Source organism: Somniosus microcephalus, chromosome 6 (genome assembly GCF_052327205.1).
Source record: "Somniosus microcephalus isolate GS21.2 chromosome 6, FLI_Smic_1.0, whole genome shotgun sequence".
In the NCBI taxonomy this organism is placed as follows: Eukaryota; Metazoa; Chordata; class Chondrichthyes; order Squaliformes; family Somniosidae; genus Somniosus; species Somniosus microcephalus.
This window is the reverse complement of record NC_140992.1, coordinates 169947108-169963076: the sequence shown is the minus strand read 5'-3', so window position 1 is coordinate 169963076 and position 15969 is coordinate 169947108. Positions and strand designations below refer to the sequence as shown.

Below are 15969 nucleotides of genomic sequence, written 5' to 3'. Positions count from 1 at the left end.
GAATAGTACCATGGCACCTTTTACATCCACCTGAGAGGGCAGGTGGGGCCTCGGTTTAACGTCTCACCCGAAAGATGGCACCTCCGACAGTGCCACACAGAGGTGTCAGTGTAGATTATGTGTTCAAGTCTCTGGAGTGGGGCTTGAACCGAATACCTATTGACTAAGACGAGAGTGCTACCACTGAGCCACGGCTGACACATCAGTCACAGTCGGAGAGAGCAGGCAAGTGACCTGCTCCCACTTCTTTGTCAAAGCCACTTTTAGTTCAAACTGATATTTTGCTGATTCTGCCATGTTAGTTTGTTGCAGTTCACTGAGCCTGGGATCCTTGTATCTCTGAGTGAATCTTGAATAATCAGATTTTTATTGAATTATCATGCAAAGTGATTTGTATTAAAAAAAAGAGGCAAGTAGGGAATGGAATTGCATTGGAAAAGGGTAGAATGCAAATCTAAATGAGTTGTATTGGTGTTATAGAAGGAATTAGCCTTCTGGAATACCCTGCACAGTTCTGGTGAGGTCATCACAGGAAAGATAGTATTGCCCTTATACAGGGGCAACAATGATGATTCCAAGTATCAATCATTTTAATTTAAGTTAAGTTCGAACTACATATTTTCCATGGTCGTCATACATTGCAGATTATATAGCTCTTGCAGGTACTTGTGTTGATGACTTAACACTTGGGCAGCACTATGGTTTGGCTGGGTCAACATAAGAACATAAGAAATAGGAGCAGGAGTAGGCCAATCGGCCCCTTGAGCCTGCTCCGCCATTCAATAAGATCATGGCTGATCTGATCCTAACCGCCAATCTACTATCACAGAACCATCTCCTGAATCTAACAGAATTAGACACACGAAATAGGAGCAGGATCAGGCTACACGGCCCCTGGGCCCGCTCCGCTACCCACAGGGCCATGACCAATCCGAACCGAGACTCATGTCCAAATTCCTGCCCGCTCCCCGTAACCCTTAATTCCCTTTACTTCTAGGAAACTGTCTATTTCTGTTTTAAATTTATGTAATGATGTAGCTTCTACAGCTTTTTGGGGCAGCATATTCCATGGACCTACCACCCTCTGAGTGAAGTAGTTCCTCCTCATCTCAGTTTTGAAAGAGCAGCCCCTTATTCTAAGACTATGCCCCCTAGTTCTAGTTTCACCCATCATCGGGAACATCCTCCCCGCATCCACCCGATCCAACCCCTTCACAATCTTATATGTTTCAATAAGATCGCCTCTCATTCTTCTGAACTCCAATGAGTAGAGTCCCAATCTACTCAACCTCTCCTCATATGTCCATCCCCTCATCCCCGGGATTAACCGAGTGAACCTTCTTTGTACTGACTCGAGAGCAAGTATGTCCTTTCTTAAGTATGGACACCAAAACTGTACGCAGTATTCCAGGTGCGGTCTCACCAATACCTTGTACAACTGAAGCAATACCTCCCTATTTTTATATTCTATCCCCCTAGCAATGAAAGCCAACATTCCATTGGCCTTCTTAATCACTTGCTGCACCTGCATACGAACCTTTTGAGTTTCGTGCACCAGGACCCCCAGATCCCTTTGTACTTCAGTACTTTCAAGTCTCTTGCCATTAAGATAATAACTTGCTCTATGATTTTTCCTGCCAAAGTGCATAACCTCACACTTTCCAGTATTGTATTCCATCTGCCAAATCTCTGCCCACTTACTTAGCCTGTCTATGTCCCCTTGCAGGTTTTTTATGTCCTCCTCACTCACTACTTTCCCTCCCATCTTAGTATCATCTGCAAACTTTGATATGTTACACTCGGTCCCCTCCTCCAAATCGTTAATATAGATTGTAAAGAGTTGGGGACCCAGCACTGACCCCTGCAGAACACCACTCGTTACTGATTGCCAGTCTGAGAATGAACCATTTATCCCTACTCTCTGCCTTCTGTTAGATAGCCAATCCTCTATCCATGCCAGAATATTACCCCCAAGCCTGTGATTTTTTATCTTAAGCAATAATCTTTTGTGTGGCACCTTGTCAAATGACTTTTGGAAGTCTAAATACACTACGTCCACTGGTTCCCCTTTATCCACCCTATATGTTACTTCCTCAAAGAACTCCAGCAAATTTGTCAAACATGACTTCCCCTTCATAAAACCATGCTGACTTTGTCCTATTAAATTATGATTATCCAAATGTCCTGTTACTGTCTCCTTAATAATGGACTCCAAAATTTTACCTACCACAGATGTTAGGCTAACCGGTCTATAGTTTCCAGCCTTCTGTCTACTGCCCTTTTTAAATAAGGGTGTTACATTAGCAGTTTTCCAGTCTGCCGGGACCTTTGCTGAGTCCAGGGAGTTTTGGAAAATTATTACCAATGCATCCACAATCCCTACCGCCACTTCCCTCAAGACCCTAGAATGTAAGCCATCAGGTCCAAGTGATTTATCCGCCTTGAGTCCCATTATTTTACCGAGTACCACTTCCTTAGTGATTTTGATCGTGTTTAGCTCCTCTCCCCCTTTAGCCCCCTGTTTGTCCAGTGTTGGGATATTCTTAGTGTCTTTTACTGTAAAGACTGATATAAAATATTCATTCAGTGTTTTTGCCATCTCCATATTTCCCACCATTAATTTCTCGGTCTCATCCTCTAAGGGACCAACATTTACTTTAGCCACCCTTTTTCTTCTTATATAACTATAAAAACTCTTACTATCTGTTTTTATATTTTTTGCTAATTTACTTTCATAATCTATCTTCCCTTTCTTAATCAATCTTTTTGTTATTTTTTGCTGTCTTTTAAAGTTTTCCCAATCCTCTATCCTCCCACTAGATTTGGCTACCTTATATGCCCTTGTTTTTATTCGAATACTATCCTTAATTTCTTTACTTAGCCACGATGGCTGTCTTTTCTTTTACACCCTTTTCTTCTCAGTGGAATATATATTTTTTGGAAGTTGTAAAATAACTCCTTAAATGTACACCACTGATCATGTATCGTCTTACCCTTTAATCTATTTTCCCAATCCACTCTACTCAATTCCGCTCGCATACCTTCATAGTCTCCTTTATTCAAGCTTAGCACGCTTGTTTGAGATCCAACCTTCTCACCCTCTAATTGAATATGGAATTCAACCATGTTATGGTCACTCATTCCAAGGGGATCCTTTACTAGGACATTTTTAATTAATCCTGTCTCATTACACAGGACCAGATCTAAGGTTGCTTGCCCCCTGGTCGGTTCAGTTACATACTGCGCAAGAAACCCATCCCTAATACACTCAATGAACTCATCCTCAAGGCAGCCCTGCCCAATTTGATTTGTCCAATTAATATGATAGTTAAAATCCCCCATAATTATAGATGTTCCCTTATTACAAGCCTCAACTATTTCCTGATTGATACTCCGTCCAACAGAGTTGCAACTGTTCGGAGGCCTATAGACTACGCCCACCAGTGTTTTTTTCCCCTTATTATTCCTTATCTCCACCCAAACTGTTTCATTATCCTGATCTTTTGACCCAATATCATTTCTCTGTATTACAGTGATTCCTTCCTTTATTAACATAGCCACCCCACCTCCCCTTCCTTCATGCCTGTCCTTCCTGATCGTTAAATAACCTGGTATGTTTAATTCCCAGGCATTGTCACCCTGCAGCCATGTTTCTGTAATGGCCACAAGATCATGCCCATATGTAGTTATTTGTGCCATTAACTCGTCTATTTTTGTTACGAATGCTACGTGCATTCAGATAGAGAACTTTCAAATGTGTTTTGTGACACTTAGTTCCTGCTTTTGCCCTTTTTATTACTTTACCTTTTACTCCATACCTTCTGCCCCTTCCTGACACGCTCTGGTTTTTAATTTCCCCACTGCTACCTAAGTCCATGACCTTCTCTGTTGTCATTTTTATTATTTGCTCTCTAGGAACCTCCCCCCGCACTAGTTAGTTTAAAGCCCTCTCTACAGCCCTAGTTATATGATCCGCCAGGATTCTAGTCCCAGCACTGGCCAAGTGAAGCCCGTCCCAACGGAACAGCTCCCTCCTGCCCCAGTACTGGTGCCAGTGTCCCAGGAAGCAAAACCCATTTCTCCCACACCAGTCTTTGAGCCACGCATTTAACTCTCTAATTTTATTTGTCCTAGCCAATTCGCTTGTGGCTCAGGTAATAATCCAGAGATTATTACCCTTGTGGTTCTGCTTTTTAATTTGGCCCCTAGCTGCTCAAACTCCCTCAGCAGAACCTCCTTCCTTGTCCTATCTATGTCGTTGGTACCAACATGGACCACGACAACTGGATCCTCCCCCTCCCACTCCAAGTTTCTCTCCAGTCCAGAGGAGATGTCCTTAACCCTGGCACCGGGCAGGCAACACAGCCTTCGGGACTCTCGCTCTCGGCTGCAAAGAACTCTATCTATCCCCCTAACGATACTATCCCCTACCACTACAACATTTCTTTTAACTCCCCCCACTTGAATGGCCCCCCGCTCCACGGTGCTGTGGCCAGGTTGCTCATCCTCCCCGCAGTCCCTGTTCCCATCCTCACAGGGAGTAAGAGCCTCGAACCTGTTGGACAAGTGCAAGGGCTGCGGCTCCTCCAACACTACCTCCTGGATCCCCGTACCTGCCTCACTTCTAGTCACACCATCCTGACCCTGGCCACGGACTACATCTGAATTAATTAATCTAATTGGTGTGACTACCTCGTGATACACAGAGTCCAGGTAACTCTCCCCCTCCCTGATGTGTCTCAGTGTTTGAAGCTCGGACTCCAGCTCTTCAACACGGAGCCGGAATTCCTCGAGCAGCCAACACTTACTGCAAATGTGATCACCGTGAGCATCAATGGTGTCCACCAGCTCCCACATAGGTCAAGGACTACCTCTGGCAACATCGCAGCCTTCTCCCCGTGGTGCAGCAGGCATCTCCCCAGAATCACTCACTCCAAGCAGACACCAAGCATGCCTAGGAGAGGGGCAGCAGAGATAGAGGCCAGGTGCTCCATCAGGGCTGGATCGTGACTCTGCAGCTCCCTGATGATGAGTTCCACATTTCCAATGGGACATCTTGCACTGTTTGAGGTAGATCTTGACAAGACAAAGGAAATAAAAATGGGGAGAGATGTAAAACTGGTTTCTGATTCGCTATCACCTGTTTTACACTATTTACACAAAGTCAATATGACTCAATTTTCTGACTGAAAAGAAGAAACATAGGTTTTGTGCTTTTAAAACATAACAGCAGTTTCTTCACTTTGTATTTATTTTTTAAGATGCTGATGGCTAACAAGGGTGACATTCCTGCTGTGTACAGCTTGATTCCTGCGTTCACCCCAATGGGCTCCTGCTTCAGCTTTAACCCAAGTGAAGGGTCTCTGTTGCCAGGTGGATACCAAGCGTTGGAGGTGACATTCAAATGCACCATTCTCGGGGAATTCATAGAAGATCTGCAGTTTTCTGTGGATGGGTCCCCACTACCAGTCCAAGTGACTTTCAAGTAAGTAGCTTCTTCTGTGTCCAGGTTCACTTTGTATATTTTGTTGGTATTTTAGGTTACAGTCTTGGGGTAAAAGGTACTGGGCTAAAAATTGAGTAGCGCCCCCTTTGGGGCACTAACTTCGCCGGGGCGCAAAAATTAGCGCCCGGTGACGGAAATTGAGTGGTAGCGCCACAAGAAGGAAGCAGGGCACTACTGAAAGCGCCCCACATCCCTCTTGGGGCGCTGCAAGGGAATATCACAGCGCTAAGTGCCACAGCATTGCAGGCCTTCCTCCCCTTCTTAAAGGGGAGGGGCCTTGAGAAGCGCGACCCGGAGCCCAGCTGGGCTCCCGGGGATCGGGAGTGCCGGCAAAGAGTCCGGCACTCAGGAGAAGTGCCGGGCTCTTGGAGTGCAGCCAGCACTCCGCGGGAGGGGTGGGGGGGCGTTTCAGGAGGCCGGGGACGGGAGTGCAGGCAGGTGCTGGCAGGCGGCCAACAACAAAAATGGCCGCCCCGCACCTCGCCTTTAAATAGCGCCTCCCCGGCCGCAGGTAGGCTCCCCTGTCCCTGTCGGACATAGCTCCCGAAGAGCGGGGCACTGTGCGCGGCAATAACATCATCGCCAGTGGCGCAGCGCCGCGGGGCGCTACCGGTTAGCACCGCTGCTAACCTCCCGCTGAATTTTGCGGGAGGTGTGGGCAGCGCCGCGACCAGGCGCTAGTTGCTTTGCGCCCCATTAGCGCCCTCTTAGGGTGCTAACGGGAGGCGCAAAGCAACCGAATTTTTACCCCACTGTGTGGTTTAAGGATAAGAATAACACCTTGTTTAGATTAAAGGTACAATAGTAATAGATGTGTATTTTGTAAACTCCATTTCACTGAGTCAACTTGTTCAACTACATTTCTTGTGACTTTGTGACAGCTGCAGCTCTGATGTGACCTTGTAAAGCATTATCTGTTTTCCTCAGTACATCCGTACAAGTAAATGTGAATGTAAAGTAAATAAAGTATAGTGTTCAGACCAAGCTTAATGCATCTTATATTGGCATACATCTTACTGTTGTATCTGGAAATGGTAACATGAAAAAAATTGGAGGTGAATTTTATGTCTATAGCCATCACAAGGAGTTTTTATGAGGCTATGTTAGAACTGGGTTTACCTCACAAGCAATGGATTTTTGAAAAAGAGAAAAAACAATGTTTCTAATTTATGTCCCTAAGGACGTTTGCAGACTGTTCCATGAATTGTAGTGCTGTTCTTTGCTCTTTTAGTCAGATGCATTCTTCTTGTGTGATGTTAAAAATGCTATGGTTGTAGCACGAAGATGTTCCCTTGAGCAGCCTGGTGGAAAGTCAATGAAATGTATACATCTGCAGTGTTGTACGCTAGTCAGTATCAAAACCTGAGCTGTGACACCAGTGTGCTGCATGTCTCTATTACTTTACTTCTGGATCGCTTTTCCTTCAGCCTCTTTTCTGGTAAACAACTGGATCCTACTGAATTCCCGTAAAGCATTGTTCCTGTTAGAAAACTAATAGCTTGCTTTTGTCTAATAATAACAAACATTTTCTTTTTTTTTATTCATTCATGGGATGTGGGTGTTGTAGGCAAGGCCAGCATTTATTGCCCATCTCTAGTTGCCCTTGGGAAGGTGGTGGTGAGCCGCCTTCTTGAACCGCTGCAGTCCGTGTGGTGCAGGTACTCCCACAGTGCTGTTAGGGAGGGATTTCCAGGATTTTGACCCAGCGACGATGAAGGATCGGCGAAATCCTTACCTGGCACACCTATCCAAGTCAACTCTGCAAAATCCTTCTCACTAACGTCTGGGCACTTGTACCTAGTTCTTGGGAGAGCTGTCCCACAGACTAGTCAAGCAACAACCTGACATAGTCATACTCACAGAATCATACCTTTCAGCCAATGCCCCAGACTCTTCCATCACCATCACTGGGCATGTCCCACCGGCAGGACAGACCCAACAGAGGTGGCGACACAGTGGTCAGAAATGAGTGGTTCTGGAAGTCCTCAACATTGATTCTGGACCCCATGAAGTCTCCTGGTTTTCATGGGCAAACTAAACCTCCTGCTGATTACCAACTACCGCCCTCCCTCAGCTGATGAATCAGTACTCCTCCATGTTGCACACCACTTGGCAGAAGCACTGAGGCAAGGGCACAGAATGTACTCTGGGGGGACTTCAATGTCCATCACCAAGAGTGGCTCAGTAGCACCACTACTGACCGAGCCGGCCGAGTCCTGAAGGACATAGCTGCCAGTCTGGGCCTGCGACAGGTGGTGAGAGAACCAACACGAGGAAAAACCTACTTCAACTCGTCCTCACCAATCTACCTGTCGCAGATGCACCTGTCTATGACAGCATTGGTAGCAGTGACCACCGCACAGTCATTGTGGAGATGATCCAGTCTTCACACTGAGGACACCCTCCATCGTGTTGTGTGGCTAAATGGGATAGATTCAGAACAGATCTAGCAGCTCCATTGCTTTACCCTTGTAAGACTAATGGGTGTGGAATGGTTTGGATATGTTTTATTACTTTTTTTGAATATGGGCTTCCTAAAAACGGCTGGATTGGGTCGGGTCAGATGTTAAAATGTAAAAATCTGTAAGCCGCCCACTTCTGGGTTTAACAGAAGCAGGACAATGATATTCTGTCATGCTGATAAATTGATTTTTTTTCAACTGATAAAGTTGGAAAATAACTTGGCCTGACAAGTGGGTGCACAGCCTTGTAGCGTAGTTCCAAAAATTTTCATTGCTGTTTTTAAAAATATCGATGTTTTTTGGAGGAGTTTTAGGAATGGTGCAGCAACACATGGCTTTATGCTACTCATTTTTTTAAATGCACCTATTCATCCTTTGCAAAGGCAAAATACTGCACATTCTGGACATCTGAAATAAAAGCAGAAAATGCTGGAAATACTCAGCAGGTCAGGCAGTATCTATGGAGAGAGAAACAGAGTTAACGTTTCAGGTCGATGACCTTTTGTCAGAACTGGAAAAAGTTAGAGATATAACAGGTTTTAAGCAGGTGCAGGGGCTGGGAAAGTGGGGAGGGGAGGAAAGAACAAAAGGGAAGGTCTGTGATAGAGTGGAAGGCAGGAGAGAATAAAAGACAAAAGGAATGATGGTGCAAGGCGAAAGGAGATGGTAATGCTTCAACTGTATAAAACACTAGTTAGGCCTCAGCTAGAGTACTGCGTGCAGTTCTGGTCACCACATTACAGGAAAGATGTGATTGCACTAGAGAGGGTACAGAGGAGATTTACAAGGATGTTGCCGGGAGTAGAGAATCTTAGCTATGAGGAAAGACTGGATAGGCCGGGTCTGTTTTCCTTGGAACAGAGGAGGCTGAGGGGAGACCTTCTTGAGGTGTATATAATTATGAGGGGCATAGATAAAGTGGATAGAAAGGACCTATTTCCCTTAGCAGAGGGGCCAAAAACCAGGGGGCACAGATTTAAAGTAATTGGTGGAAGGTTTAAAGGGGATTTGAGGGGAAATGTCTTCACCCACAGGGTTGTAGGGGTCTGGAACTCACTGCTTGAAAGGGTGGTAGAGGCAGGAACCCTGATCACATTTAAAAAGTACTTGGATTTGCACTTGGGATGCTCTAACCTGCAGGGCTATGGACCAAGAGCTGGGAAGTGGGATTAGGCTGGATAGCCCTTCGTTGGCTGGTGCTGAAATGGCCCCCTTCCGTGCTGTAACTTTCTATGATTCTATGGTCAATAGCCTATTCCCAGAAATGGAGACAGAGAAGTCGAGCAAAGGAAGGGAACAGTCGGGGATGGTTCATGTGAAGGTGAGGGAAGGGTGTAAATTGGAAGCAAAGTTGATTAAATTTTCCAGTTCGGGGTGAGAGCCGGAAACGGCACCGATAGTCATCAATGTACTGGAAAAAGAGGTGAGTAAGACTGGAATAAAGAAAGTTCCACCTAGCCCACGAAAAGGCAGGCATAGCTAGGACCCATACGGGTTCCCATAGCAACACCTTTTATTTGGAGGAAGTGAATGGAGTCAAAGGAGAAGTTGTTCAATGTGAGAACAGGTTCAGCCAGGTGGATGGGGACTGGTTGGACCTCCGTTCAAGGAAGAAGCGGAGAGCCCTTAGGCCGTTCTGGTGGGGGATGGAGGCATAGAGGGATTGGACGTCCATGGTGAAAAGGACACGGTTAGGCCCAGGAATCTGGAAACTGTTTTGGCGGAGGGTGTCGGAAGAGTCGAGGATGTAGATAGGAAGAGACTGGACAAGGGGAGAAAAAATAGAGTTGAGATGGGAAGAAATCAGTTCCGTGGGGCAAGAATAGGCTGAAACGTTGGGTCTACCAGGGCAGTCCAGTTTGTGGATCTCGGGAAGGAGGTAGAAGCCGGCTGTGTGGGATTGGGGGGCTATGAAGTTGGAGGCCGTGGTGGGAAGATATCCAGAGGAAATGAGGTCAGTAACAGTCTTGGAAACAATGGCTTGATGCTCGATGGTGGGGTCATAGTCCAGGGGGAGGTAAGAGGACCTGTCAGAGAGTTGGCAGTCGGCCTCCACAAGGTAGAGGTCGCTTCGCCAAAAAGCAATAGTGCCACCCTTGTCAGCAGGTTTAATGACAAGGTTAGGGTTAGATCTGAGAGAACGGAGTGCTGCAAGTTCAGAGGGAGGTAGGTTAGAGTGAGTGAGGGGAGCTGAGAAATTTAGACAGCCGATGTCACGCCAGCATTTCCCAATGAAAAGATCTAGATAGAATAAGAGACCAGAGAGCGGGGTCCAGGCAGAACGAGTATTCTGACGACAGGAGAAAGGGTCCACTGTGCAGGGTTGGAGGGGGAGACTCCTGGTCGAAGAAGTGGGCGTGGAGGCGAAGGCAGCTGAAGAAGCGCTCAGCGCCGTGCCGTGCTCGAAATTAATTGAGGTGTGGGCGTAAGGGGGATATCCTTTGATTTGGTTTCCGAGGGTAAGTCCGCAAGGAATCTGTTGTAAAATGTTGACTCAAACTCCAGTTTCAGTCAGAAACATTCTGCTGTTCTGTTATAATTGGAAAGAGATTGCCCATGTCTTTTCACTGCTCATGTATTGACATGTTCACCTTGGATTGTATTCATTATCATTGAAACTTGCTGAGTGTAGGGATTGTGACTGCTAACAATTATTCTCTTAGTGACCTCCTTGCAAATGCATTGCTAATTGTTACAGCCCACTGCTGCTTCAAACACGCTGATAACTACTTGTTCTCCGCAGGGGACATGTCATTGGACCTACGTTTCACTTCAACTTGCCTGCACTAAACTTTGGGGAGGTCTCCTTTGGTGAGTATGTAACATGTTAGTGCCCCATAGTGGTTGTTAAGAAAAGAGAAGTGAAAGAAATGGATATTTTCTGCACTGTTTAATAATGGGAAATGAAGTTGCTGTTCAACTGGGATTTTTAAATTTATGCTTAATTAAATGTCTGGTATAAATTTTCTCTGATCACGTCCTTACCTCCGTTTCATGTCTGTCGAGCTGGATGTATGTGATACAAGCACTGGGTGGTTCTAAGAGCCAGATCTGTAAATTTAGGATTGTGAAGCAGGCACCTTCATTGCCACATTGGCCGTGAGAAAGTTTTATATCTTTGTTTGGCTTTCTTTGAGTTAACACTACACTCGGAGCCTGGCAGTAACTCGGGTGTGCTGGGTTCAGGCACAGTAAGTGTGACTCTTTTGGCAAGGCTGGCATAGATAACAGTTTCAGTAAAATATTTAATGACAGATAATTAGACAACATCCATTTATATTCGAATATATGATCATTCAGTGGGTACCAGCCATTAATAATAACTCTGTTTTATGCCCGGCTGATTGATTATTTTGTGTATTGTTACTGACAAGCCATCTGTGTGGGGTTTAAATTGCAGTTTTGAATTAGACACAATTCTCTCATTTTTAAAGCTGGACAAATTGATCCATTAGAAGAGGTATTGTTGGATTGATTTAGATTAGTTGTGGATGTGTTGAATACCAATGTAAGAAAATCTTGTTTTTAAGGTCCATTCAGAAAAAATAAACCGTGTCATCTTAATTATTCAATCTCCTTGCACAAATAGGAATGACCTTTGTCTCAATGGAGTAAATCACCCAGAACACAGCTTTTATTTGGTCAGATGCTCTCATGATATTGGCATATGTCCAAGAAGAAGAGAGAAACATGTCATCTGGGAGCATCCTTAAGGGCAATTAATAGGACACTTTTACTGTTCTATTTTGAAGTCCTTCACCATCAAAGCTTTACTTCAGGATGTCTAAATGACAATGGCCCAGCCAGGTCTAATTTATAAGGTCTCTATTTCTTCATTGGTAGGCCTAAGTGTGCACATGGTGTCAGCTGCTACAAGAGCAAGGGCTTAGTGCTCCAGATGAGTTTGCTAAGGCAAGTAGCCTCTTTGCTGAGACATGTGCTAATTTCCGGTGTCCTCTTATAGTGATAAGGAGAGGAGAATGAAAAAGTGGGATTAAAATTGCCTTTTCCTCACACTTTGTGTTTGGGGGGTGGGGAGGGCGGGCGGTGTTTGTGCAGCTCCTAGCTGACTTGTTGATTGTCAGGTCCAGAGAAAGTACAGCAAATCTGTACATGGGTTTTGGCAGGAGGCCCTGGCAGTGCTGACTCAGCACATGAATTGTCTAACTAGAGCAGCGCCGAGATTGCCTCACATCTGGGGGCCTGGGTAGATCAGGATGTCATATTGAATCATATTGGTGAGCATACCCACCAGCCAAAGTTTTGTGGTGTTTCCTCTATTATTCCATATGCCAACTGCAACAAAGATTTTCTGGGATTTTTTTCATACAGTGGATGTGGTGCATCATGCAGATGTTGGTACTGTGCTCCCAAGCTGCGGGGGGGTGTGGTGGGTGAGGGGAGGAGGAGTGTTTCCGTAGCTTCTGGCTGACTTGTTGGTTGTCCAGTGTAAAGCACAGCAAATCTCCTATTCGAGGGAAAGTCCAGATTTCTCTTTGGATCAAGAAACTTTACTTACAGGGAACACTCCAAAAGCAGATGACTAGCAAAAAGGTTCTACCCAGATTGATGCAGCAACACAATATATTAATGAGCTAGGCTTGGGTATAAAGTTCATAATTTCAAAGTTTGCAGATCATACAAAACTCGGAAATGTAGTAAACAGTGAGTAGGATAGTAGCAGACTTCAGGAGGAAATAGATAGACTGGTGAAATGGCAGACACATGGCAGATGAAATTTAATGCAGAGAAGTGTGAAGTGATGAAGTTTGGAGAGAAGGATGAGGAGAGTCAATATAAACTAAATGGTACAATTTTAAAGGGGGTTTAGGAGCAGAGAGACTTGGGGTTCACATACACAAATCTTTGAAGGTGGCAGAACAAGTTGAGAAGGCTGTTAAAAAAGCATACGGGATCCATGGCTTTATAAACAGAGGCGTGGGCCCTGATATTTACGGGCAGGTGGGGAGGGAGTGGTGGGGTAGGAGTTCTGGACGGGAAACCCCAAAGGACGAATTTCCCAGACGTCCAGCAGCTATTAACTGCAGGTTGTATTTTACATTTTTCACCTGGTTTCTCACCCGACAACCAGGTTGATTGACCTGCCGGGTGGGAAAGCCTATAGCACAAGGCTGCAGCCGAGGAGCAGGGAGGGAAAGATCGTGGTCGTCGGTGGGGGGGGTAGAGATCGTGGGGAGGTGGGTGTTGTGGTCGGACAGATTGTGGTTGTGGGGATGAGATATCGTGGTTGGGGGGATGAGATATCGTGGTTGGGGGGGATGAGATATCGTGGTTAGGGGGGGAAGGAGAGATTGTGGTTGGGGGGGATGAGATATCATGGTTGGGGGGGAAGGAGAGATTGTGGTTGGGGGAATGAGATATTGTGGTTGGGGGAATGAGATATTGTGGTTGGGGGCAGGAGAGATCGTGGAGATGGATGGGGGGAGAGCGTGGAAGTGGGCGGAGATTGGGGTGAGACAGAAACTGTAAGGCGAGATCAGGGGGTTTGGAGATCGCGGGGTGGGAAGCAGGTAAGCTTGTTGGGCCGGATGAAACACTCCTGCTCCTCCTGGCCCAGAAGCAGTGTTGTAAATAAAGCAAAGGCTATGGGCCCTGACAACATCCCAGCTGTAGTGCTGAAGACTTGTGCTCCAGAACTAGCCGTGCCTGTAGCCAAACTGTTCCAGTACAGCTCAACACTGGCAAAATTGACAAAGTGGAAAAATATCCAGGTATGTCCTGTTCATAAAAAGCAGGACAAATCCAATCCAGCCAATTACCGCCCCAACAGCCTACTTTCAATCATCAGTAAAGTGATGGAAGGTGTCATTGACAGTGCTATCAAGTGGCACTTACTCACCAATAACTTGCTCACTGATGCTCAATTTGGGTTCCGCCAGGACCAATCGGCTCCAGACCTCATTACAGCCTTGGTCCAAACATGGACAAAGGTGCTGAATTGCAGAGCTGAGGTGAGGTTGACTGCTCTTGACATCAAGTCAGCATTTGACCGAGTGTGGCATCAAGGAGCCCTAGTAAAACTGAAGTCAATGGGGATCAGGGGGAAAAGGCTCCACTGGCTGGAGTCATACCTAGCACAAAGGAAAATGGTTGTGGTTGTTGAAGGCCAATCATCACAGCCCCAGGACATCGCTGCAGATGTTCCTCAGGGCAGTGTCCTAGGCCCAACATAAGAACAAATCATGAACATAAGAAATAGGAGCAGGAGTAGGCCATTCGGCCCTTCAAGCCTGCTCCACCATTCAATGAGGTCATGGCTGATCTTCTGCCTCAACTCCATTCACCTGCCCCTTGATGCCCTTATTAGTCAGAAATCTATCGACTTCTGTTTTGAATATACCCAATGACTGAGCCTCCACAGAGAATTTCAAAGATTCACCACCCTCTGTGTGAAGAAATTTCTTCTCATCTCAGTCCTGAATGGCCTACCCTTTATCTTGAGACTGTGGCCCCTGGTTCTAGACTCCCCAGCCAAGGGAAACATTCTCCCAGCACCCACCCTATCAAGCCCTGTAATAATTTTGTATGCTTCAATGAGATCCCCTCTCATTCTTCTGAATTCAAGAGAATACAGGCCTAGTTTACTCAATCTCTTCTCATACGGCATCCCAGGAATCAATCTCATGAACCTTCGTTGCACTCCCTCTATGGCAAGTATATCCTTCCCTAGGTAAGGAGACCAAAATTGTACACAATACTCCAGGTGTGGTCTCACCAAGGCCCTATATAATTGGAGTAAGACTTCTTTACTCCTGTACTCAAATCCTCTTGTAATTGCTAGGGGGTAGAATATAAAAATAGGGAGGTATTGTTTCAGTTGTACAAGGTATTGGTGAGACCGCACCTGGAATACTGCATACAGTTTTGGTGTCCATACTTAAGAAAAGACATACTTGCTCTTGAGTCAGTACAAAGATGGTTCACTCGGTTAATCCCGGGGATGAGGGGATGGACACATGAGGAGAGGTTGAGTAGATTGGGACTCTACTCATTGGAGTTCAGAAGAATGAGAGGCGATCTTATTGAAACATATAAGATTGTGAAGGGGTTGGATCGGGTGGATGCAGGGAGGATGTTCCAGATGATGGGTGAAACTAGAACTAGGGGGCATAGTCTTAGAATAAGGGGCTGCTCTTTCAAAACTAAGATGAGGAGGAACTAGTTCACTCAGAGGGTGGTAGGTCCATGGAATATTCTGCCCCAAAAAGCTGTCGAAGCTACATCATTACATAAATTTAAAACAGAAATAGACAGTTTCCTAGAAGAAAAGGGAATTAAGGGTTACGGGGAGCGGGCAGGAATTTGGACATGAGTCTAGGTTCGGATCGGTCATGGCCCTGTGGGTAGCGGAGCGGGCCCAGGGGCCGTGTAGCCTGATCCTGCTCCTGTTTCGTGTGTCTAATTCTGTTAGATTCAGGAGATAGTCCTGTCATAGTGGATTGGCGGTTAGGATCAGATCAGCCATGATCTTATTGAATGGCGGAGCAGGCTCGAGGGGCCAATTGGCCTACTCCTGCTCCTATTTCTTATGTTCTTATGTAATGAAGGTCAGCATACCATTTGCCTTCCCAATGGCTTGCTGCACCTGCACATTCACTTCCAGTGACTCATGTACAAAAACACCCAGGTCCGTTTGAGCTTTTGCATTCCCCAATCTTTCACCATTTAGGAAATACTCTGCCTTTCTGTTTTTTCTACCAAAGTGGATAACTTCACATTTATCCACATTATATTCCATCTGCCATGTTCTCGCCCACTCACTGAGCCTGTTGAGGTCCCCTTGAAACCTCTTCACATTCTCTTCACAACTGACACTGCCACCTAGCTTTGTATCATCAGCAAATTTGGAAATGTTACATTTAGTCCCCTCATCCAAATCATTGATATAGATTGTGAATAGCTGGGGCCCAAGCACCGATCCTTGCGATACCCCACTAGTCACAGCCTGTCATCCTGAAAAAGACCTGTTTATCCCTACTC

The 15969-nt window shown here is 45.8% G+C and overlaps 1 protein-coding gene across 1 annotated transcript in view; it reads left to right on the top strand.

Moving 5' to 3' along the window:
• Positions 1-15969, top strand: part of hydin (HYDIN axonemal central pair apparatus protein) — a 946920-nt gene that overhangs the window by 298705 nt on the left and 632246 nt on the right. Inside the window, exons 8-9 of the mRNA XM_085992020.1 lie at positions 5262-5485; positions 10712-10779. Coding sequence (XP_085848146.1) covers positions 5262-5485; positions 10712-10779 — 292 coding nt within the window. The remainder of the gene's footprint in view (positions 1-5261; positions 5486-10711; positions 10780-15969) is intronic.